This window comes from Ostrea edulis, chromosome 9 (assembly GCF_947568905.1).
Source record: "Ostrea edulis chromosome 9, xbOstEdul1.1, whole genome shotgun sequence".
NCBI lineage: Eukaryota > Metazoa > Mollusca > Bivalvia > Ostreida > Ostreidae > Ostrea > Ostrea edulis.
This window is the reverse complement of record NC_079172.1, coordinates 61,969,845-61,997,394: the sequence shown is the minus strand read 5'-3', so window position 1 is coordinate 61,997,394 and position 27,550 is coordinate 61,969,845. Positions and strand designations below refer to the sequence as shown.

The 27,550-nt window shown below is 35.5% G+C and overlaps 1 protein-coding gene across 1 annotated transcript; it reads right to left on the bottom strand.

The window, feature by feature from the left end:
• Positions 1-7,963: 7,963 nt before the first annotated feature.
• LOC125658645 (solute carrier family 23 member 2-like) lies at positions 7,964-24,086 on the bottom strand. Its single transcript, XM_048889953.2, has 12 exons — positions 23,979-24,086; positions 23,694-23,851; positions 18,649-18,737; positions 18,509-18,567; positions 15,254-15,435; positions 14,445-14,722; positions 13,289-13,542; positions 12,940-13,096; positions 12,363-12,479; positions 10,483-10,578; positions 8,838-8,912; positions 7,964-8,807 (listed from the first exon to the last, which is right to left on the bottom strand). The coding sequence occupies exons 1-12, from the start codon at positions 24,084-24,086 to the stop codon at positions 8,620-8,622; spliced, it is 1,761 nt and encodes a 586-aa protein (XP_048745910.2). The 3' UTR covers positions 7,964-8,619.
• Between the last annotated feature and the right edge of the window lie 3,464 nt (positions 24,087-27,550).

Genomic DNA, 27,550 nt, shown 5'->3' with positions numbered 1-27,550 from the left:
TGGAAGACACTGCGGAAACCTGTGTTGGTAGGATAATGATAATAATTTTACAAATTTTTTGCGATGATCTTAAAACTATAATCATGAAGTCAATAAATCAAATATTTCTACACAAATAATTCCCAATATCTCAGAGACTCGGCATAATATCTTTTTGCCTAAAGGAGACAAACCGAGGCATTTGTTAAAAAAAATGACGCCCAATTACTTTGCTAAATGATAGCAGGGTGTATTAGCCATAGAATAAAATCCATACTGAACTTCCTCATTTCAGATACGCAAACAGGCCTTATAAAAGGGAGATATATCGGAGAAAACACACGATTTATTTATGATCTTATGTCCTGCACTGAAAAAATAATATACCCGGATTACTAGTTCTTATTAACTTTGAAAAAGCTTTTGATTCCATTTCCTGGTCTTTTGTTTATAAAGTTTTACATTTTTTTTGGATTTGGTATAAATATGATCAACTGGATAAAAAAAAACGCCCATTGGAGGAGTCACTGTTGCAAAAACTCTAATCATCCCAAAACTTAATCATCTATTTATCTCATTACCAAACCCCAGTCAACTAACACCAATTTTAAAGCATATATCCTTTACAGTGGCTTATTTTCTGAGGAATTCCAAGTCCAAAGCGGATGGCGTCAGGGAGACCCCGTTTCACCATTCATCTTTCTTCTCTGTGCTGAAATTCTTGAAATTCTTATCAAACAAAACCGTGATATAAAAGGTATAGTGATTAATGATAAAGAACACAAAATATCCCAATATGCTGATGACATCAGCCTTGCCCTTGACGGTTCCGCTAGTTCTTTATGTGCTGCTCTTGACACATTGGAAATGTATGCAAGATTTTCTGGTTTAAAAAATCAACAGTGCTAAAGCAAAAATTGCTTGGATAAGTTAAAAACAAATTCTGCAGAGGTCTTTCATCACTCCAGGTGGAAACTAGATTGGGGGGGGGTGCAACACATCTTTCTCTATGAGGAATAAATTTCTCTGTGGACTTAAAAGAGATTGTAAATATGAATTTTAAAGAACAATTACCAAAAATCTCTGCAATGATTCAACATTGGAAACTGCGTGTTCTTGCGCCCATTGGACGAGTCACTGTTGCAAAAACTCTAATCATCCCAAAACTTAATCATCTATTTATCTTATTACAAAACCCCAGTCAAGAAATAGTTTCTAGTTTAACACAACAATTGTTTAGATTTATTCAACACATATTGCGCAGAAATAAAGCATTATAAAAAAAAAGATTAATGATATTCAAGAAATAAGGTATCATTTTAAAATATCTATCGGTATCAACTCAGTAGTACATTATAGAAAACTCTTCCTTATGTATAAATTGGTAGGCCTAATTTAGGAAAAAACGTACAGCGAAAGGGGGGGGGGGGGGCGCAACGTTACAGTTTTGATGCGCCCTTTCACTTTTGAAAGTTGAAGACGCAGTTGTTGAAGACCGACTTTGAAAGATATTCTGTGGACATTACGGAGTTAACAGAAGATTGAGATGGAGGATAATGAAGAACAGGGCTGCAGACGTCAGGTGTAGGCAAATCATTTATAGACAGGACAGTGGACGCAGATGAATCTCCGGAAAGAAATGACATCGCAAAGATTGTGGAAATGCACGAAGGTAGAGGACGGTTTTGATTTTGATTTTTAATTGTTGACAAACATGAGCTCACTGAACGTTTCTGTTGACTCGATAAATTTCTGTAATAGGTTTTCAACGACACCTCGCTTCGATGCCCCAATATAAATATGATTTGGTGTGTTTGGAAACCGACATCACCCCATGGCTGTTGTGGCACGGAGACAGTGCGGTATGTAGGTCTTAATGCACTTTGACAAATCAGAAATATTGGCCATAAATTCTGTGAATTACCTTTTTGCTAAAGCCTAATGTCATCGTCTAGGTACAATTCCGCATCACCAATGACCGGAGTGGAGCAGACGAACGTTTAGACATACATTAGTAATACATTGTTTGATGAAAGTCCACTGATTGGAATGCAAATAAAATCATAAATACATTTTAGGATGTTGATTTCACCTATTGATAGACTTCTGTTATAAGCGAGAGCGATTGCTAGATGTGCATTGCCTTAGTAAAAGTAGTACCTGAAACCCACTTTTAACACATGTTCATACGCACAACCGTAACCTCTGTTGACCTCGTATAGGTATTTATACAGTGATAAATACGTATTGCTCGTATATAGGAGAAAACAGATGAAAATGTAAATATTATTATCGATGGTTGTCTATTGCGTGGTACATGTAACTTTGTACAGTGTTTATGTTAACTACCATGTATGAATGTACATAAACCAAGAACTAGACATTTATTTCTTATATAGCCATCGATGTTCCAAGCTCCTTTCGAACCATATCGTTGAAAGTATTAAATATTTTGATAATAGGAGAGTTTCGAAGTACTGCCGAAACACCGTTTTCCCTGACTTTTATACACACTTTTACAATTTGATATCCTTTTGAATTTCCTGTTTCTTACAAGGCTGTTCTAAGTGGAAGACAATTAAAACGGTGACAATTGTCTACACTGTACCAGAACTTAAACAACATTTTCAAAACGTGTGTTACGTGTACCTCAGTTCCCTAGGTAGAATATAACTTGCAACGGAACTACTTCTCGATCGAAAGCCCGCAGACGTCCGGGATTGGACTATTTTGAACAAGCCTAGTATACATATTGCAGACATCACTGTTTGAAATGGAACGCGAATGCATGTACTTCGAAAGTGCAAGAACCTACAAACTTATTGCGCAATTCAACTTAACATTAAGGGCAGATGATACAAACAATGTTTTTCTTTCGAAGAGACTTTATATGATGTCATTCTTTTATAAAAGTGGATAATTCCTTGAATTCTTCTCCCCTTTGACTTGGAGAGTGAAATATTTTCCGTAATTCCAAAAAAGTACAAAACAATAGTTATCATGGTAAATTAGTTTATTCTTCATTTGTTTACCTTTTTTCTATACCTCAAAAAATGGTTGTCAGGGAGAACAGAGTGTACTGATATTAGATTTACAACATAACATGTAAAATATTAATGCATTACAAATTTTACACTTGGAAAATATCAATTGCTGCTTCAATAAAATTACATATACATGTATGGACATTGCACCCTCAGTAAAGGTTTACAAATTAAAATAAATGTCATAATATGTTGACTTAATGTTTAAAGTGTAATATAAACTTAAAAATCATATACCATACGTGGTGAATTTTCTGAGTAGAAGCAAAATTCTAAAAATCACATTGGCTGATTTTCTCAAGACAAAGAAGAGTTATCTCCCATAATTTGAGTAAAATTTTACAACTTCTGAAAATAATTTACAATGGCATTTATGATTTTACTGATTTTTGTTTTTGTTTTTTGTTTTGTCACTCTTGATTTTCCTTTACTATTCATCTCTGAAAAAAAATAAAGAAATGCCTAATACAGGATCTCTTTGATGTGCCATTTTACGTTAGTTTCTGCATTATGACGTTTCCCAGTAGAAACAGGAGAAAGATGGCTGCATGCTTCCTGCTGACATCTCATATATAGCAATGATCCAAGTCCATACCGTTTTTCGTCCTCACAATGTCTTATGCATTGTTAAATCTAGTGGTCTACAACACGCAGCACAACCTTTTTCCAAATTGTCCACTAGAATTCCAAGTTCCACAACTCGTCTCCCACTTCTCCAACAAATAATCTCCTCATGCTCTTCTTCCGATTCCTCACTCTCTGATGCATCAGATGGATACGTGCCTTCATTTCCTAGGCATTCTTGTGAATTATCACCAGAGGAACAATTTTTTCCAACTTCTCCTCGATCACCACGTTGTTATTGACATCAACATTCACTATCATACGTCCAAGGGATAATGCATAACCTTTCGTAGCATTCTGTAACCTTTGATGACGTTTTTTACCAATAATTTTTCCGGATTATTTCCTTCTGGCACCATAATTGTTTACATTGTTTACTGACCCCCTTCCTGCTCTTAAAACACAGAAGAGTTCCAAACAACTATAAATGAGAAAACCAAAATCAACCAAACTATTTTTTTTTACCATGGGAACTCTTCGGTGCTAAAGGTAGAAAAATTTGTTTATATCATTTGGCCTTAAAGAGGATTTGAATTAGGGGAATTGGTGGATGTACCTATTTGGATTTTCATCATTATTTTGATAATATTTCTTTTTGTCATTAAGTTGATGACACAATATGAAATAAAACAAAGGTTAAATTATGCGATTTAATATACATGTCATGTACTGTTTCTCCTACTCTTAATTTTAGTTATGAGATTGATAACTGTTTGTTATCTTTAACTTTTGATATATTTTCCCTGTAAGAATATGTTGTTCTTCTTAAGCTTATTGGGGAAATGCTTTTAAGTACAAATATGAAAATGTCATTTACACGTATTTAATGAATTTAACTTATTATAACAGACTCTTTGCTGAAATGCTAGTTAATGATTGGTTTGCGTCAGTCACGTGACAGGAGTTAAATACTTATACACTCTCACTAGAAATTCAATACACTATCAGCGTCTAATATGATATGTAATTATCATAACACACCTTTAGAAACGTAGAAAAGGAGAAATTCCTTTCATTACAAAATCTTATATTTTCATTCCCTAATGAAAGTCATTGTTCACTAAAATGATAATTTCAGAACCATTTCCCCCGAAGCACATTTTAGTGCAAATTATTAGACGTTTTAGTGGCATAATGTTCTCTGTAATTTGCAACAAATGATTACTATTTACTATGGGAGTGGTGGTAAGGTTACATTTATATGCACTGTCTTCAAGTGGCCTAAATAGCGATTAGCTACATCACTTGAGTAGAGATCCTGGGTTTGGGAGTGGTTAGCCCTAATTCGTGACCATTTGAAGGTTTCTCACGGCGTGTTGATTTTGTTCCCGTCCGTCCACACTCCTTACTTTGTACATGCAACATAAATAGCTGTATCTCTAATAATGTGTTAATGTGATATAATTGAACTCCTTGTAATACGCCGGTTTCGAGATAAGTCCGAGTTATTTCCCTTTGGAGAACTCTCGTATAAGGCGCGAAACAATTTGTTTACATGCGGGGGTGAGACAAATTTTCAGCCTTGCATAAGTGAATCTGCTCAGTAAGTTTCTCATACGCAGTTTAATCACCCAGATTTATCTAGTTTAATTAATTAATTATATTCCACATTTGTAATATAGATAAATATATTGTTATACGTAAAATTGATCAACTTTCAATTTTCAGATAACTTTGAAAGATGTCACACAGAAGATAAAACAACCTTTAAATCGTATGTCAGGAAAGTTATCTGTTTCAAGCTCCCAGCAACATCAAGAATAATGTTGTATCATATATTATGAACAGAATATAGAAGATTATTACTTAAACTCTTTTACGGAACAGTTTTCAAAAGATTAGAAAACAGATTTCTAAGAATGATAAAGATATAGATTGTCTACTAGAAGCTTTAAATGGTGACTTACATGGCTTCTATCGCTGATATCAATATTAATATGTTATCAATAATTTACAAATATTAGTTACTAGAGATAAAACTTGAGCATTGGGGAGTGTCGTACCGAGTCAAGTAAACTGTAAGAGACGTTCACTCAACCTGTGTTCACTATCGACACATTCCCCCTCCCCAGAAGTGTCTGTCGTTCAAGTACACGGGAAAACACAAACTGGTAAAGTGTGTAACAAAAACAGTAGAAGAAGCCATTAAAAACTGCAACGAATAAAAATGACTATGACACAATGATTAAAGTTCAAGACATTAATTTGGTTGCTAAAGAGGCGATGCTTTATCAAATCTGTCGAAAAACCTACACTAAGTCCGGTGACCGAAACAAGTCAGAAACTATAGATGATATGAGTCTTTATCATTTGAATTCATCCGAATATATGGAGATATTGCTCAGAATTATATGTTTGTGAGTATGACAATGCTCAGAGAGAGAGAGAGAGAGAGAGAGAGAGAGAGAGAGAGAGAGAGACTAGTCATTTATCGATTACAAAATTTACTAAATGGAGAGAAAATTTTGTAGCAAATATAATTTTGGAAAGCTCCAAATGGCAAACTTATATCATCTACATGAAAGGGGAAGATAGCGAACAGTGATCAATCTCATAACTTCTAATATTGCATCCAATCTTTTTAATTATACACAAACTTCGCAGTGCCTAGATATACTTAATCCACCTACGTGTTCTTCGTCTTCTTTCAACTATAGTCCAGCTGGACATGTCATTACTGGTGATGTTGACATAGTTGAAAATGGTGACATCAAATCACTTATTTCAAAAGGTCCTCAATACAGAGAATACCGGTCTTTCACTTGGCCAATCGTAACTACTCGGCTATCCGTAACCACAAAAAAGCCTCGTATGTGGATCGAGTTGGTTGTTACGTATACATAAACGTAACTATGACATCACAGTCCGTGTTTGACCAATTCTTTATTTTGTGTTCCTTATAGAAAGGCGAAAATAACAAACAGTGATCAATCTCATAACTCCTATAAGTAATACAAAATATTAGAGATGGGCAAACACGGACCCCTGGATATACCAGAGTTGGGATCAGGTGCCTAGGAGGAGTAAGCATACCCTGTCGACCGGTCACACCCGCCGTGAGCCCTATATCCTGATCAGGTAAACGGGGTTATACGTAGTCAAATTCAGTGGGCCATGGTATGAAACACGTCAGACAGCATTTGACCCAATGATAGGTTGTATTGAGGAACTAGATCGTTATAAAGACCATAGAAGTTGCGAAATCCTGACTTCAATCGAGACTGCTGAAACTCCTGTACCATCAACTTGTTTGTCAGTAGCTTGCCTCGATTTAAAAACTGATTATACGCTGAACAAGCTCTTGCGTATCGAATCAGTTGAGATATATAAACACCATATGCAGGTGATAATGGAATATTGTTACATAAATATCGGAAGTTGACGATGAAGAAGCTGAAATCATTCCGTTTGTCATACAGTTAAGTTGTCAGTTTGCCGTTAATGTCTACTTTCAATACAATATCCAAGAAAGAAGCAGAAGTGGACGATTCTGTGGTGTCTTTTATTTCGAGCTCACAGGGATATATCGAATCGACATATGAATGAAAATTATTATTGTTAATGGACAACACGTCGTCGATATATTTAAATATCGAATTGAAGGCCACAGCAAGAGATTTTTTCTTCTCACTTAGAAGTTTTTGAATAAATTCTGCTTCATATGAATATAGAAACAGGTCAGCTAACAAAGGAGCACAATTCGTGCCTATGGGAATTCCAACGGACTGTTGGAAGACCTGATCACCAAAGACCACGAAGATATTGTCAATGAGGAACTCTAGCATATTTTTTATTTCAACTTCAGAGTACTTGTGCGTGGAATTAGAGTGGTGTTTGACGAAGCAAGTTTTTGGATGACTGATCACTAGATATGAATATTTCCTTTTTCCAATTGGTGTTGAAGAAGCAACTGTCTATGATGTTATTAATGTTAAACAATTTGAGTTACAATTAAAGGGTTACATACTTCCAGAAAATAATTGTTTTCAGAGGCCCATATTATCTATATAGGATCTGAAGAAGTTTCCCATTCTTCGTCGATCTTTTAAAGAGCAAAAATAATATTTTAGCGCCAAAACCAGCAAATGTCCCCACATATTTATGTTAAACAACTTGACACACATTTTTGTATAATCAAAGGGTTACATACCTTTAAAAAATACTTGCTTGTAAATGTCAATGAAATCTAGATCTCTATATCGAATATGAATTGTTTCCATGGTTTTTTAATAGTATTTGTACAAATTTCATGGTTTTTGTTGCTCCAAAGCTTGTAAACGACCCCAAGTAAAAATGTCAAACAACATGATTAATAATCAGGGGACTATGTACTTTAAAAAAAATACTTGTTTGCGAAAATCCCCTGGGGATCCCTCCTTACCTTTACTGGCCCATGGTCTACATACTTAATTCCTGTGCACAATGACTTCAGATACTGTACCTGGTATTTCATACTTCTTTTTAAAGATTTAATTATCACTCTTGCTTTAAATTTCAATTATTTTATTGATGTAGAAAGAATTCCAGTTACAGATGAATGCTTTACAAAAAGCGGGTATTTTGACAGAAAATTCTACATTCGTTGAGTACATATAATCTGATAATGATACATGTATGATGCTTGAAATATTACAATTATATCTGATATGCAAAAATTATTTTCTATAATGAATATTTGATGTTCATATCAACACAAAATGAAACGCATCTCCAACAAAATTTCTCTCACAAAATATACAAATTCTTATACATGTATTTAGTATGGTATCTCATCAGTATGATTAATCTCTCTCTGTGATTTATTTTCTCTGACACTTTGGGAATGCAGTCTTTTAATTTTTAGGGTAATTCCTTAAGCTTTCGAACATGTCGACGAACTGGAGTGCTCGTGTTACACAGTAGCAGAAGTTTACATAGTGAAAAATTGTGTCCCTACAGCCCCCTCCAAAGTAAAACATAAGTGTCAAATTCTTCATACTTCCTTTTGTAAAGGAAGCAATCCATTTTCTTCAGTCAATTTGCATCCATCTGTTTCCTCATGTGAAGTCCTGAGACAGGAAGTGCCACAATTCACGAAGGATGGCGAGATGGGAAAGTACTGGCATGCTCGGACGCGTTTGATATACTTGGTAACAAACGGTAAGTCATACACTCCGCTTACTTCCGGTCCCAAAGTAGAGTGATCCGGACCTAGGGTCGAATGCTCCGAAGTTGACTGGTCAGACATCTTCACCCATCTGTCTATACCCCTTTCATGTTTTGACCCTGAATATCAAGCACGGAGTTGTTTAATGTGTTTTATTGAAATTATACATGTACTTGTATTCGAATTAATATTATTGACACAGTCTGTTTTCATATAGCAAAATTATATGAACAAAATTATGACAGAAAATAATCATATTGCTTATGCTGAGATATACGCGTATGTTTTCCTGGCACTAAATGTGCATTTATTATAAATATCATCATGTTTATCATGATTACAATGTAAACTAGATCCATTATATTCAGCATATACGTGAGACTAAGAAAGATGTTTATCAAGGAGAGATGGGTTATGTTTATTAACTGTTTCGTAGTATTGAACTAAGCTTAAAAACTGAAGTTGATAGAAGGTATGATTAGATGCTGATTCGTGGAAGAGGTTTTAAATGAACAACTAAATTGAGACGACAGGTATTAAGTGAATGTGTTGCATTGGTATAGATTGGAGATGAGATGCATTATATTCTTATTTCTCCTGCTTTAAATGATACAACCTATCATTGGGTCAAATGCTGTATGACGTGTTTCATACCGATTGTGAGGTCGTTCTTGGCCACTGAATTTGACTACGGATAACTCCGTTTAGCTGATCAGGATATAGGGCTCACGGCGGGTGTGACCGGTCGACAGGGGATGCTTACTCCTCCTAAACACATCATCCCACCTCTGGCGTGTCCAAGGGAACGTGTTTGCCCAACTTTCTATTTTGGATTGCTCATAGAAGTTATGAGATTGATCACTGTTCCTTATCTCCACCTTTTATTAGGCGACATTATATACCAGAAATATTTCGTACTAGACCTAATGTTATAAAAATTTTCATAATCTATTTGCAACCAAAAATAAAAAATTACTTTTGTATTTGGGTAAATACATACAATTAATTACCGAGCGAGTGAACCTTCCGGGTTAAATTTATATGTAGTATATTATTGTACTTATTTATTATCAAGATTGTGGTATATATCTATATGAATTACTTGAATGCTTGTTTATAATTATGTTCTCTATGTTGTGGTAACAGCGAATGAGAAGAATAAAACTTGAAACTTGGTATGGAGGTATACCGGTAGATTTTTGTGTATAGATCAGTAACAGTGTTTCAGTGTTAGAGGGTCACTAATCATGTCATGGCTCGTCAAAAAATAAGATGTAAAAATAGGCAAAGATTGCTCCTTTGCTAAACGAGCCGTGGGTCCTTTGAATATAACCTCGCAGCAGGCAAGGTAAACGAACCCTCATTGCTACAATGTACAAGCCTAGATAAGATCAACATGGTTTAGGTATAAATTTGTAGTGCTTCAACTCCAGGTAGTGCTTTCTTAAGATGAGTGGAAAAAAATTCAAAGAGACGTAAAACAAAGAAATAAACGAACCTCATGATTACTGATCAATGATAACAATTAAATAAACGAACCTCAGGCTTACTGATCAATGATAAGTCATCCACGTTCACTATATGCAAGACAGGTTTTCTTTCAAATTTAATGTAGCACATTATTGTGTTACCGCTTTCATTACTATGTCCATGACATTCATGGGATTATGAAAATTGATGTAGTCATACCTGGGATAATAGCATCCAGAACAAACCCAATGAAACCTCCAACAAAAGAAGCTGTTCCAAATAGAACTCGGATCATCTGGTCCAATTCATCCGAACCTAAAGCAAATATGTGTACAGCATTTTAGTAAGCTAATCTGAGTTAAAACCTCAAATGAGCTTTTCTGATTAATGTCGTCTGTTTCTCTGTAAACTTTTCACATTTTCATCTTCTTCTTCAGAACCACTGGGTCAATTTCAATCAAACTTGGTACAAACTATCCTTGGATTAAGGGAGTTCAATTTTATTCAAATGAAGGGTAAAACTCCCTTCAAATGGGAGATAATTACGAAAATACAAACATAGGATTGGATCATATAAAAATCTTTTCAAGAATAGTGCAGATTCATGTTTGTTAAAATAATGGCCCGTGGGGGTAGGGTAGGATCAAAATTTATATGCGAATATATAAGGAACATCTTTTTAAATGTTTTCAAACAACCACTGGACCAGAAAAGTGAAAATTTGCATGGAAATTCTTGATATGGAGTAGATCCTAGTTTGTGCAAATCATGGTCCCCGGGGGTAGAGTTGGGCCACAAAGGAGATCAAAAATTTACATTCCGACTTATTGGGGATTTTTTAAACAATCTTCTTCTCAAGAACCACTGGGTCAGAAAATTGGAAATTTACATGAAAGCTTCCTAACATGGAGTAAATTCAAGTTTGGTCAAATCATAGTTCCCAGAGGTAGGTTTGGGCCACAAAAGATGATCAAAGTTTCATATGCTGATATATAAAGAAAAAAATATTTTAAAATAGCTCTTGAACTATTTAAGCTAGGGCTTTCATATTTTACGGTAAGACATTTTATAAAAGGTGAAGATAACGAACAGTGATCAATCTCATATCTCCAATACAAAATAGAGAGTTGGGCAAACACGGATCCCTGGGTATACCAGAGGTGGGATCAGGGAGCTAGAAGGAGTAAGCATTCCATGTCGACCGGTCAATGCAAAGGTGTGTGATCTTGTGACCTTGGACGTTTTACCTACTTTTGATAAAATCTGAATTGTTCTACATGTATATGTCCTTATTTAAGGTGGATCTTTCATACCTTGTATATAGATTTCTTTGACAATACCTTTCAATTCATATCATGTCTTTTGACCTTGAACTCGGAGTTTGACCCACTTTTAAGAAAACATAGTTAATTTTACATATACAATTTTAGGATAGACTTTCATATTTTGTAAATAGATTTTTATGGAAAGACAAGTTAAACTTTGGTCTTCGACCTTGTTACCTTGACATGGAAGTTTGACCTACTTTTGATAAAAATCTGACATTGAATATCTCCTGAACTATTTAGGATAGAGCTTTCATGTTTTTCATATCGATTTCATATCAGACCATGATCTATGACCTTGTGACCTTCATCTTATCCAGAACTGCAATTTCATGTTAGCCATATTAATGTTAGGGCATTTCTGTGTTATAGGAATTCATTTTCAGTTATGTTGTGATCCTTTGGGGCTAAATCGGGGCCACAATATGGGGTCAAATATTCTCATCAGAATAAAGATTGATAAGAAAATCTTTATAAAATCACACCAGCTGAGGAGCGGCAGGGCCAAGGTGACTCAGGTGAGTGACGTAGTCCATAGGCCTCTTGTTCCCATTTTATATTAATTCTAAGTTATAAAATGAACAAATGCCGTATATTGAGAATTTTTGGTGTCATGAAAATTTGGCACACTTCTGTGATAAATGAAGAATATAAATCTTGGCAGATTTAAGTTTGAATTTTCTTTAAATGGAAATTTTGGTGCTTTTATCTTTGTCAAAAGTTTGTTGTCCGTTATGAATTTACCCGATATACGTTTTTCGCTTAGACACCAACCTGTTTTAACTTTTTGGGAGTTTTCAGCTAACCACTCTGGCACCATGAGACCCATCAAGAACGAAACTCCCAGAATGGTGATGTTTCTGCTGGAGGACATGTCACAGAACTGCAGCACTGGTAGAAGTCAATATGGAGAGGAATAGAATGATACATGATTTACTCAAACATCCCGCCATTAGTTTGAAGCAATAGATACAGTTATATCATATAGAGATTCTACAAAGTAATGCCACTGTAAACATTTTATATACTTGTGATGTAATCATCCATAAATACAACCTATCATTGGGTCAAATGCTGTCTGACGTGTTTCATACCAATTGTTAAGCCGCTCTTTACACACTAACTTTGAATACGGATCACTCCGTTAATCTGATCGGGCTATAAGGCTCAGGGCGGTTGTGACCCGTCGACAAGGGATGTTTACTCATCCTAGGTACCTCATCCCACCTCTGGTATGTCGGGGGTCCGTGTTTTCCGAACTCTTAATTTTGTATTTGAGATTTGAGATTTATCACTGTTCGTTATCGTCACTTTTACATCTTAAAATAATTGATTTCTTGAATATATTAACCTGATATTCCTATGGATGCTACCATTCCTAGACTCAGAGCAAGAGTTGCACCGATGATGGGTTCTGGTATGAGGGCAAGGGCTGCTCCCACTTTCCCTACCAACCCACAGATAATCAGGATCACACCCGCAGCTATGAACACTGTCCTGCTGGCCACCTGACAATAAAGAAATTGAAAATAAAACCATCTTTTAAAAACGCTTTAGTCATTTCCTAACTCATTATTCAGCCCTAATGCATTCACAATGTTTGGTTTTAACTTGAGATATTCAGTATTTTGATGCATGTGAATCTTTCATCTAAAATATTTAAATATCATACAAATGTAATTATGTTCCTTATCACTAACCTTTGTTATTCCAATAATTCCAATATTCCCGCTGTATGACGTAGTAGCATGCCCTGCTCCAACCAGTCCAGAAATTATACTAGACATGCCTTCAAATGTGATGCCTCGATTGATGGCATGCGCTGGCGGAAGTGGAGCACCAGATAATCGCGCGGCCGCAAAGTAATCACCGACAGACTCAATAATGGAGGAAATTGTTGCTGCCATCATACCCATGTAACCTGCCAAGCTAAATGTGGGGCGACCGAACTGGACTGAAAACGAGGCATAAGTTATTGATTTGCCTGGTAGATAATGTTTCTTGTAGTTTACAATATGTCTTCATATCACGGGGTATTTAAGCTTCAAATCTGGACGTCTTCATAAAAGAATTGAACTATCAAAATTTTTATAGTTATACCGAGCGAAGCTTGGACCACGTATGTAAAAGAGAAAACAAGAAAATCAGCAAATGAATAGAGATAATCTCTACATACGTTCACTGAAAAGTTTGTGATCCATATGGGCGCCGCCATCTTGTTTTGTTCATCAGTTGCTTCTATAGTTATTCATGTTTTTATTTTGAATGCCAAAAATACAGGACTGACGTGCAGTTTGTAATCAAATACTTAGTTGAAAATAAATGGTTTAATTATCAATGTTACAGTTTGCAGCCAATTATCAAATAGAAAAATAGTAATACGACTAAATAGATGAACGAGTTCATGAGTTTCTTTAAATGAAAATATATTTAGCACTGTAAATTTGTTGGTTAGTTTTGTTTAGCATTAAATGTCTTTTAAATTGCAAATGGGGTGCACTGTTGTTTATAATTGTTTGATTTGAAAGAGAGAAAAAAGTCTAGTCTTAATGTGATGTCAAAATAGACGGTTTACGTCGGCTAGCGTTATATTTCCCGCGGTAAATGAATAGGCGGACTCTGTATTTATCTAATTTATTCCCCCCTTTAATATTTAGATGTTACTGGGCGTTTAGCGCAAGGGGAATTTCATAAATAAGATAAATATTTATATCTTAAAGTGGGTTTTAATTCACCGTACTTAATCGAATCATGAAGGCCAATCACCATTTCATGCTTCACTCGGTCAAACGGTCACACTAGCTGTATAACTAAATTTTGTATTACATGTACATACAGTATGTAGATATTGCGTACATGGAAGAGGGAATGTGAACCAAGGAGAGTCTGTCATGATTTCTAATTTTGAGTCCGTCCTCGCTTTATGTCCCGTGACTGTGCTGTTGCTGGGAAAGACATCGGTTACAGTGAGCACGTGACTCAGGGACCAAACAATGGCGACAGAAATCACAACAGGAAAGAGTTGGAATACCGGAAGTCTCTTTGTATGACACTTCCGCTGCAGTGAAAACGAAGGAATTGGGACTTCCACTTTGTTGATACATGTTGAAAATAACAGGAGGAAAAACAAAGTCCTAATCAATGAAATCAGCATTCATTAGTACATGTACACGTTAAAAAGAATTTTTAGAAGAAAATAGTGTGCAAAAAGAATTTAAGAATAAAATTGTCTAATCGTATTTTGCCTGAGAAGAGATGCATTTAATTAAACATCTGGATTGCTTTAACTTAGTATTTAAAAGTCCCGTGAGAATCCGGGTTAGAATAGGTCCTCAGTACCCCTTGCTTGTCGTAAGAGGCGACTAAATGGGGTGGTCCTTCGGATCAGACCGCAAATACCGAGGTTTAGTGTCATAGCAGGTGTAGCACGATAAAGATCCCTCCCTGCTCAAAGGCCGTAAGCGCCGAGCATAGGCCTAAATTTTGCAGCCCTTCTTCGGCAATGGTGACGACTCCATATGAGTGAAATATTCTTGAGAGGGACATTAAACAATATTCAATCAATCAATCAATCAATAGTACATGAAATAAATGATAGATCTAACCGATGAGATGTACATGTATTTAATTTCAGATAGCCTGTTCTCTTTTTCTTTTGAACTTACAACATAGAAATTCCCCAATGTGTTTCACAGAACATGGCGACGACATGTGACAGAGATAGACCAATCAGAGACACCGTTGGAGCGATGGTTAGAGGTCCTACAAATCGTAAAATTACTCCGATGAGTCCGAAACTCCCTACAAAGACTTGAGTCATGGAGGCCAGGATCAAGTTCCCTTGTATCTGGAAAAATAATGCATGGAAATTGAAATTTGAAATATGTCCTTGGATAAGCTATTTTGCACTCCCATGAAATATATTTGTATCTGAAACAGAATGTATAGAAATTGCAATTTGCGAAGAATGAAGGAAATATGTCTTTGGGGGGGTTATTTTACACTAAATAAATATATCCTAATTCAATTTGTAGTTTACTAATAGAGCTACACGTATATGCATACACTTTTTGGACACCGATGAAGTTAAAGAGCTTTCAGGCTTTAAAGAAAAAATTAAATTTAACTTCATTTTATAAAACCAAACAAGATATATCCATGTATATACTTACCAGTATTGCATTTGTTAGATCTGTTTGATCTGATTGCGCTGATCAATAAGAGTTTCCTTAATGATTTCTTTTTAAGGATAAACATTTATTAGAATTCTTAATGAAAAGTATATTTATTGTTTCATGTTACATCACTTCCGACAGTGATATTGTTTTCTGGTACATCACTTCCGGCAGTGAGCGTGTTTATTGTTTCATGTAACTTCACTTCTGACAGTGATATTGTTTTCTGTTACATCACTTCCGACAGTGATATTGTTTTCTGTTACATCACTTCCGTCAGAAAGTGTGTTTATCGTTTCATGTTACATCACTTCCGACAGTGAGTGTGTCTATTGTTTCATGTTAAATCACTTCCGACAGTGAGTGTGTTTATTGTTTCATGTTACGTCACTACGACCTTTGACGCATCAATGAATTCTGAATAATGCAAACAATATTATACGAGATGTTGGTTTCTTAATGTTTTTGTGAGTAACGGTCTTCACAAACTCGTTATTTATCATTAGATTCACAAAAGAAGGTGCTGTTACACCCCAAATCGTCACCCGTCCCAAATCGTCGCCGGCGACGATTTGGGACGATTGGGGGTTTCTTATGTAACACCCCAAATTATCGCCCGTCCTAAATCGTCGCCGGCGACGATTTGAGCATAACCTTACATCCCAAATTGCCGTCCCCCTTGCTACAACTATTTGGAAACATCATTTACATACAAACTGACCCTGTTTGTTAACTCCTTCTTCCCTTCCCTTCTTTCTTCTTTTGTGATCCAGCTATTGACCGCAAAAGGTTCTCTAGAACTCACTTCGTCTTTTACTTGTTCTGTTGTATAATTGTTAAAAAAAAAAGATTTATGATCGCAGTATTTTGTTGTTGTTTTGGTTGGTAGTGTTGTTGTTATTATTGAAAGAGTTGTATTTGTTGTTGTTGGTGGTGTCATTGTCGTCTATATGATTTTTTTTAGTACAGTCCTCTAGCGAGAGAGAGGGGGAGATGTGCAAATCATTTTGCCTTTTGTTGTAGGGCCATTCTGCTAATCACGGGGTTGTTAGGTCTTATGCACCGCAGATTTGTTAGTGACCTCATATTATATTAGATTACACCTGTTAGCCGCCGTTTGGATACTCTTCTGCCGTTTCGACACTCGTGAAAACCTCGAGAAACACCCATCCTTCCTCTTTATTTTTCAATATTTTGATTGCTTGTTTAACTCGTTGCTCTCTCTCTGTCTCTCTGTCCCCCCTCCCTCTCCCTCCCTCTCTCTCTCTCTCTCTCTCTCTCTCTCAAGTAAAACCAATTCAGCTCAATTGATTGCAGACTTGCTGAAAATGGTGCACAGCTCGCGGTGCTTTAAGCTCTCATTCCAGAATTCTCATTTTTGGGGACGCATGTCAGAGAGTTACTTGTAATCTACATACAAAATTTCAGCCCAAAAACTTGGATAGGTCGACAAACACCAGAGACAGACAGACAAACAGACCAAGTGAAACTTATGTACCCCCTTCCCCAATATAAGAGGGGTTACAATAAAATAACTTCTGTGTAATCTATCCTAAAAAGTCAATGAAATATTGACGGGCGACGATTTAGGACGGGCGACGATTTGGGATGTACTATACATCCCAAATCGTCGCCCCTAATGATAGTGCAATCTTGTCCCAAATCGTCACCGGGGCGACGATTTTGGGTGAAATGTCATCCCAAATCGTCGCCGGCGACGATTTAGGGTGTAACAGGTCACACATGAAGGTCTTTGAATAAAAACATGTAAAGGAACTTGAGAAATCGGTAAGGAATTTACGGGTGTTGGAAAACCTTTTAATCCCTCCTGTTTTCATTTTGACCGGTGGTGCGTAACAGAAGTGATCAAGAAAAGAGAAAAATGGTTGTATTATACTTTCATCGTCCACTGAACCTCAACTTCCGTAGTTGTCATGGTTGAACAAGAGCACGAAATTGAATGAGCATCGAAGTAGCATTCTTTTTAAAGGGAATTAAGTAAGGACTGCTGTCCACGATTAATTTTATCACAATGTTTCATATTTTGACAAATCAACGAAAATATATATCCATCAAAATTAGTAAAACCAGTTTTTCCTTCAGAAAACGTATCTCACATATTCAACAATTTAATATCTAAATCCACCAAATAATTTAAACCACAATGTTTTCAGATAACATGCCTCAACCATCTGACGGATACTGTAAACTAACTTTTATTCGCGACTACTTTATTTCGCGAATTACTAGTGATGGAATGGTTCACGGTGACTAATTTTGCAACTAACATAATCTTTATTATACAAGGAGCATTAAAGCAGCATTAAAGGACTGGTTCGTGTCTCGAGATATTCGCGATGATGAGGTTCTCGTGAATCTCGCGACAATTTCTTCCACGCAAATAAAGGTTGGTTTACAGTATTCATATCCACCAGATGAACGAGACCACAATGTTTCAGAAAAAACCGCATTTTGTCTACCCAGTCAATGTGTAATCCGTTCCCTGCTGATATGTCGAAGCTGATAAATGTCGAAAAATTACGACAGCATACAATGTATATTGCAGTGAGCTATATCCACCATATGAATGAAACCAGTGTTCTCCGAAAACATACGTCACACATTCAACAAATATTCATATCCTCCAAACTCGTAACGAAGCAATGGTAATTTCAGGAAACATTCCTCGCATATTCATCAAACGTTTATAGTCAGCAAATTAATGAAGCCATATCGTAAACTTACCTCCCGCATTCTGTCTGTCCAATCAATGTTTGTCCCGTTCCCGGGGGATATGTCGAATCCTAGAGTCAAATAAAATCCGATAAATAACGAAAAATTGTGAAAGTATATGTTGGAATGAGGTGGGTGTTGAATTTATAAACCTTTTTCTGGACAGCGGAACCTTTCTAATGTCATCATTGCAACAACTGGAGCCACAAATGTGTGTGAACCGCCTTGAATTATGGGTAATCTGCCAACACAAGGAAAAGCAAGTAAACTAAAATAAATTAATCATTGATTCCAGGAAAATGAAGAATACTGAAAAAAGAATATTGAGGTATAATAGAAAATGAATTTGACCTAATAACTGAGATGATGGGTAGAGTATGGCCTACATTTTTCACAATGCTATGATAGTTAATTCCCCTAATTGTACTGAGCGTGCAGCACATTGCGGTCCTCAATTGACGGTGTCATATATGAGGAATAAATAGAATTTTTTTTATTTCTTATTGCAATGAATAACCATTTAAGGAATTTTTCTAAGAATTAAGTGTATTGACTTAAAAAATAGCATAACTGAACAAAATACTTTAGTCACCGATTGCATTTAAATGTGTACCTTGTGTGGTTTTCTCGCAAGCAATGTATTATCATTATATAACAAAGTATGTAAATACATATTTTAAAACTAGTCCTCGATTTCTTTACATCAGAATCATGATGTCCTTAGATTAATTTTTATCATTATTTTCGACAATCAAAATACAGAAAACATGCAATAAGATATGCCTAAAAACACTTGTGCAACCAACGCATACATGTACATTATTCATTTATCGTTTCAAATTGAATAAAACTATTTGTTGCTAAATATACAACAGATGTCAATAAACAAAGCTTGTTAATTATGTCGAATTGGTATATCAAATGTAATATTTCTGTTAAAATATTTATTTTTTTTGCGTGTGATTCAATCTTTTGAAAGTTAAATTTTGTGTACATCAACTTACTGGCTTTCTTGCACTTCAATTACTCAAATGAGCACAAAACCAATCATCAGGCACGTAACAACAATGGGCTGTCCCTCTTACCATTACATGCAAAATTGGTTATTTTTACGTGCAAAAAAATAGATCTATAGGTTGGCTGGTTCCCCCCTTCTTAAAAAAACAGCATTGTGAATGGTAGTAGAAATGTAAAATTTAACTGATGAATGGAATTGAAAGATCAACCCTTGCCGCCTTCCTTCTCGAGCTTTGGAGTTTTTTTAAAATTTACTTGAGAAGAATTTTCAGTCAATATTATAAAGTCAGCTTCTCCACCCCCTTCTTAAACGATGCTACGTGCCTGATTGTATCACATGCTTTCATAATGCTTTTGATTCTAGGTGTCTGTTGTTTTTAAAACAGATTACTATAGTGACTGTAACCCTCGGTATCAATTGCATAATTTGGACAGAAATAAACGTTAAATACGCCTATAACACCCATCCCCCTTCCCCAACTCTACAATTTGACGAAGTGCATATAATTTAAAATAAATTCTCCATAAAATCGAAGAAATCAAGCCTTTTTGTCATAGATATATTACCACCCGTTAAAACTCAGCAGATTGTGGTAACGTAAACTTTACTATACACTATTTGTTAATATTATTTATGTGAAGCTTAGGACCACAATCGTAAGCGCCCCCCCCCCCCCCCCCAACATCCGAAGTAAAGGGATTAACTACAAAAATGTAAGCCATTTGAGCATGATCTTCGTAGGAAACAAAATTGTGAGACTGATCTCGCATACTCTGGGTCTCGCGAGACCTTTGAAAGGGGAAAGTAAAATTTAAAACCAAGACGGAAAAAGTAGTCGCGATCTTGCGTATTGCGTTTGTATGATCTGTGTTGCACTTCTAATTTTAGCACAAAGTGACCCTTTGTACTAAAGGCGCTGAATTCAATAGCTCGTGAAATAATTTCGTTTTACAGTTATGACCTGCTTATCTTAATCAAAGTACTTAAAGTACTCATGGGAGTTGAACATTGTGGAAATTCAGTTAGAAAAGATAGTACTGGAAGGGTAGGGGGATAAATGACTGAATATTATCATGATTTTAGATACAAATCAACTGTTGTTGTTTTTCAAAGCGTTACAACAGCAAACATGGATAATGGAAGGCCCATGGGCCACAACGCTCCTCGAGTAACTGAAGTCGTGTTGTTGTTTTCTAGAATTTCACCCCTTTATATTCTCATGAAAAATGTGACCACATATTATGGCCCAAACATTCAAATCAATATGGTTATCAATGTCTTGCAGTTATGAAGAAGTTTTTCCCCTGTATATATACATTCAAGTTTAATCCTAGTTATAGCTAATTCTAAGGATTCATTACTTGAAAAGGTAGTCCAATATGCTAAACTGTCACCTGAGTATACTACAGTCCTGTAGAGGATCAATGGAATGGTAAGTAATTGTATAATAACTAAAAATAAATGAAATGCAAAAAAATTAAAAATTGTCGGGCATCGGAAATGCACAAGCCGAGTTGCGCAAGGAATGGGCATAGAGGGAACCGGCAGAAAAGTTTTCAAGAATTATCAAGCAGGGAGCAAAATTTTGCGTACATAAATTTCAGCCGACTTAAATCCTTTGTGACCTTGACCTTTAACCCTTGACCAAAATCAATAGGCTTCTTTGTCTCATCAAGGGCGATAATCCATCTAAGTTTAATTGAGATCCTATAATTTGTTAAAAAATTATAGTGCAGAAAACAAAATTTTCTCCAAATTTCAGTCTATTTATAGCCACTGTGACTTTGACCTTGTGACCCCGGAATCGATAGGCTTCTTGTCTTACTTAATCGATCTAAGTTTGATTGAGATCCTATAATTCGTTCAAGAGCTATGGTGCGGAAAACAAAATTTTCTCCAAATTTCAGTCTATTTATAGCCAGTGACCTTGACCTTTGACCTAGTGACCCCAGAATCGATAGGCTTCCTCATCTTACTGAGGGTGACAATCCATCTAAGTTTGAATGAGATCCTATAATTTGCTCAAGAGCTATGGTGCGGAAATGAAATGTTGATGCGTGCCCGCCTGCCCGCCCAAAGGCACTTCATCAGATCATAAGCCGAGTTCGACTTCATCGCAACTCCGCTAAAAATGAAACACTAGTCAAATAATGTTATTTATTGCCAAGGTATTTGGGATATTATACTGTGGCTCAAACAGGGGGTGAATGAACCTGACAGTATGGAAAGCATATAGTGGAATCAGACTTGTGATGCTGGAAATCTATAGTGATTAATAAACTATACATGTACAAGATCCATAACTATTTTTTTTTTCAGTTTGTGAGGGAGAATCCTCATGTCTCTTTCATCTGTAGACAAATAAACAATGTGTTTTGACCAGAGCAATTTCCAATCCTTTTTGCAGCATAAATTCAACATTGTGGCAACTGGGTTAAACTTTGATAGTGAAGTAATACATGGCAGCACCTTATCCCATACTCTTAAAATTTCTGTTTGACACACACTCATGACATCCACTCAAACATTACAGAGTGCAGCAAAATCCCATTGTAATAGGGGATTCAAAATGGATAACTGGTACAAAATATGGAACATACTATTCAAAAAGGATAATGAATTTGACATATTGATGTCTTGGAAAAGGAAATTCTGACATCGGGGCTCTAAGCGTTTTCAAACATTGTCATTTGATAAAAGTGTTCTACATTTTTAAAAATAGAGATTAATATGTCTTTACATACATAGGTGAGAAAGTTTCCATTATTCCTAGCCGAGACATACCATGTATGCGCAAAAAATACATAAACAAATATCACACTACTCACGTAGAAAATGTGGACCTTACCGTCATCAAGCGCAGCGAAACACGCCATTTCGAGATTATAGTCGACGGAAGCTCGGTAACAGTAATGAATAAGGTACACTCATTTTGTATCTATTTTGTGACTTTCTTTATTAAAAGGAACAGTTCTCTAATGTGTAACGTGCAATTACTACGTAATTCAATAACTTGAAGCATGAAGCAGTTTCACTTTGCCACCGGATATAAGAAATTTTATTTCGTATTCCGATCCCAATCGAAAGTTGTTGACTGGGAATGACGTGTTTTAATTCAATCTACATGTAACATCAAGCATTTTTTATATCACATTAAAAAAAAACCAAATATATACACATACACAATGTTGTAGAGTTATTTCTTGTAAATTTTCTGAGGTTTCACACCATATTCGATATTTCGCGCCACGGTGTCAATAGGGCTTGTGTGCAGTTGTCGTTCGTTTCCCTATCAATGTTTATAGGTGACGCTGCGCTACAAACGACAATTTTCAATCTTATCTTTTATTTTTCTATGTCTATCAGTATCAATTTGATCGAAATCTTGTATTCAAATTGATTTGAATACAATATCATTGCATTTATTTACATGTCAATTATCAAAATTAGATTAATTCAGAAAAGTTACATGGATTATTTAATGGCGGATGTTTATAAAAGTTTATGTTGATTTACCTAGGAGTAAATCAGCTGACACAGAACCCCCGCTGACGACCACTATACAAATCAATACAAATTACTGCGCAGAAAAGTGCGTGATGACCCAGGGAGATTGAACATAGTTCAACTCCCAAAAATGTGAGTTAGCCTATATCGTTTTTCTTTAAGACATCATATTCAGCTCAGAGTTTCGTAATACATTAAGGTCATAAAACCCGTTACCGCTGCTTGTTTTCAGGAGACCATTTGTGTAGAACGTTAGTTATGTAAAATATAATCAATATTACATGTACATTGTACATGTAATTTAAACAGTGCATCAATTCTCTATGTACACGAGTTACGGGAATTGGGGAATAGATTCAGTGTCAGCAGTATGGGATTACCAAATAATCACCGAAATCTTTCGCATTGTATTTAAAGGTTATATCATTTCATTAAATTTCATAGGTAATTACAATATTGTCTTATAGATTGAGTCACCGATGACGCCGATAGCTTTCTTGCGTCACTCAAAATAAACGCATTACATTGAACTTTACATTATTGCCATACAAATTACATCATTGATGACGACTATAGTTTTCTTACCTCATTCCATACAAACACTGCAGTGCAATTACCTCTATAGTATTGCCATACAAATTACGTCATTGATGACGCCTATAGCTTTCTTACCTCACTCCAAAGAAACACTGCAGTACGGTGGCTACACCACACATGAACATGGCTATACTGAGAAGTTGCGCGCGCACGTTATGTTCATCCATCGGACAGAGTAAGGTCGCCAAGATATACGGCAAGGAAAGCGACCCTCCAATACACATCACAGCTTGCTATAAATGGAAAAAAGAAACATTGCCTGATATATAAACTGATATTGATATGAGACCCGCATTTCTTTGGTACCGAAGTATTAAATTTTAACAAAATCTAAATTGGCACAGAACACCTGTAACATACCTGTAAGCCAAACAAAATAGTCAGATGGGCCGGCGGAACATCATCCACCCCGTATAATACGGGTTTCTCAGTTTCCTCCCCTGAATTTGACCTTTCTTCCTCCGTCATCATCTGATTATACCCAGTGAAGACTTGATCTATACACTGCTGAGTTCAGTATCTTTCTTTAACCTGCTCAGGCGAAACAAAGGTCAATTTCTTTGATTTCTTTTGTCCTCAGGCCAAATCAGAGGTCAGTTTCTGTCTTTGATGCACTCAGGCGGAATAGATTTCAGTTTCTTTCTTGAATTCAGTCAGGCGGAATATATGGAAGTTTTTTTGTTTAATTCAGTCAGGCGAAAGAGAGGTCAATTTCTTTTTTACTCCATTCAGGCTAAAACATACGAAAGTCGACTAGGCTCATTTTGGTTGTAACGAGTTAATTATCTTGTTATAACGAGTTAGTATCTAGTTAAACCGAGTTAATTATCTAGTTATAACGAGTTAGTATCTAGTTAAACCGAGTTAATTATCTTGTTATAACGAGTTAGTATCTAGTTAAACCGAGTTAATTATCTAGTTATAACGAGTTAGTATCTAGTTATAACGAGTAATTAACTCGTTATAACGAGTTGATTATCTCATAACGAATTAGGATCTCGTTATAACGAGATAATATCTCGTTATGACAAGATAGCTAATTCGTTATAACGAGATAACTTATTCGTTATAACGAGATAACTAACTTGTTATATAGTAAGATAATGAACTTTTATAGTTTATGATACAAGTAGTTGGGACTTGGAACTAGTTCAAATGTTGTAATTTATCAATTTGGTTTAGATGTATTTTTGGTCTCTAACCCCCGCATTTTTTAAGTTTCATTTTAAATTTTAAGACATGCCCTTGAAAATTATGTGAAATTTGTATAACAAGTGCAAAAATGTCATTATTGATTTCCATTACTGGTATATTATTAATCTTTTTTTAATATCTGTATTGTTATTTAACATGATTATGTATCATATTCTATCTTATGTAATGATTGATTTGAGTTGCTTATGTTGTGTTGACATCAACAGACAAATCAAGTTTAATTGAAATAATTTTAAGTGTGAAAAAGGTCATGTTTAGAACACTGTAGCTCAATAATAAGCGTAGCGACCCTAGTTTTTCACTTTAATATCCTAATTCTCCTTCAATGTAGATATGAAAAATACACTTCCCAAAAAATTGACATTGCTCCAAATCTCAGGTTCGAAACTCTTTGAATGTGCGCAGTGATTGCTCCCCCGTCAAACGCACAACCTTTGGTAATGAGTATCTCGGGTCTTTCGGATATGACCTTAAACACGGAGGTCCCGTGTCGCGGCAGGCGTTGGCACGTTAAAGAACCTTCACTGCTACGGCCCTGAGCGCTAAGCATAGTTCTAAATTTGATACTTCACCTACAGCTGGTGACGTTTCATTTGGAGTGGAACATTCAATACTGAGTATTCAGACGCCATAACTTATTTACAGAAACAAGTGCTTGTGCGTATGAAGTATAATTTCATCATACAAACTCTCAATTATTTTATATGAAAAAAATTCACATAAGATAATTGAGAGCTTGTGTCACTTTTTTCGATGGTGAAACCATAATTCATAAGATGTGTTTTAACGAGCCATCAAATGAAACTTGGTGTAATGAGCTACCTCAACAGCGGGATTACAAGAGATATTACATGTATCTTTCATACACAGTTACACTGAGCATTGTGATAGTTTAACTTTATTATTAATTTATATCATCGTAAAGCTTGTAAAATTTAATCGACAATGCAGAAACTTACGATAATAAATCGTCGTTTTCTTTCCTTTGTATTTTGAATGCATGAATAAAACTTTCGCTCGGTAGGTTAACTTTCTAAATATTCTAATGGTCTTCTTGGCATGCTTTATGGAAAGTGATTTCTTATATTCAAAACAGCATCCAAAACATACTGACGGAATGAGGAGAGGAGAGGTCATATAAAGAAAGATATCATGTGATCAATACTTATATATTTTCTCGTAATTTCGAGATAATTCTCTCGTAATTACGAGATCTTTTCTCGTAATTTCGAGATAATTATCTCGTAATTAAGAGATCTTTTCTCGTAATTTCGAGATAATTATCTCGTAATTAAGAGAGATCTTTTCTTGTTGTTTCGAGATAATTATCTCGTAATTAAGGGATATTTTCTCGTAATAACGAGATTTTTTCTCGTAATTTCGAGATATAATTATATCGTAATTACGAGATAGCGGAAGGTGAATTCATTTTTTTATGTGATGCTAATCGGCTTTCGTAAATTTCCTATCTTATTATCTATGGAGAAAATCTTTAAATTATTCATGATAAAAATGTTAACGAACGTGGACAAACTTTACACTATAATGACATTTGACGTTATTTGTCGTCAAAAATATAGCACTATATATAAATTAAAAAAGAAACATTAAAAACTATATTTGAAGAAATTTTTATAAGTTGATGTACATGTAACTAATATTTAATACACTGAATCATAAAAATGCTGAAAATGTGTTGCATGTAAGCAAAAGTGTCGTTATTTAATAACTAGGAATGATTATTTATCTGTGAAATTGGACTCCATTATATCATTTATTTGGCTATTCTGTGCACACAATGTGAATTTCCTATTTTGAACTCTTATCTATACTGGGAGTGACATCAGAATAAACAGCTAGCGAAAAATCAAGAAGAATCTGCACTCATTTAAATTTCACCCCGAGTACGTCTCTATGGCGTATCATGATACGGATTCCCAACAAATTGGTGTTGAATTTCTATTCTTAATTGGGTGTAAATATTTTAGAATTGCAGTCTTGTGAAACATTCACAGTAACAGAGGTCACGGTAGCCGCTGGCACGATGTAGAATCAACACCGTCACGGCCCTGAGCGCCGCACAAAAGTAAACGTGTGTACACTTTACCTATACAGCTGGTGAGGTATCGATGAGTGAAATATTCTAAAGTTCATTTTTTCGCTCAAACCAGACAAATGGTACAGTTGGTGCATTAGATAAACATACATTTGAGTACGAATGATCGAGGTCAGAGTATGCAGTGGCTCCCCATAAATTTTAAAATCTAAGTTAAATCGTGGTCTCTCGTTTAGAAAAATGTAAACGATAAAAGAAACAATAATTTCCTCCACTCGCGGAGCAATAAACGACAAAATCTTTTGATTTATTGAATTATTGTATATTGAGAGAACTTACATTTTTCCCAAAAACCCTTAAAATTTGCGTCATTTTATTAATTTTACCCTATTGAGAATGACAGAAAATGGTAAAAGTGACTACATAGGTGCCATATTTCAAGCCCTATAAAATCTGTAAAATCCAGGATCTTCTGACGGCCCCAGGCCCCCTGCCTTATAAAGTTGCGCCTCCTCTAATCGCAATTCCTGGATCCGCTCCTGGTATGTACAAATATACAATATGCATGTAGTGAAAAAGTATTTACAAAATATGTTTAAGGAGGACAGACTAACTCGTAGGTTTTTGAGATAAACATAGAGGTTTTTTTTAAATCTTACTG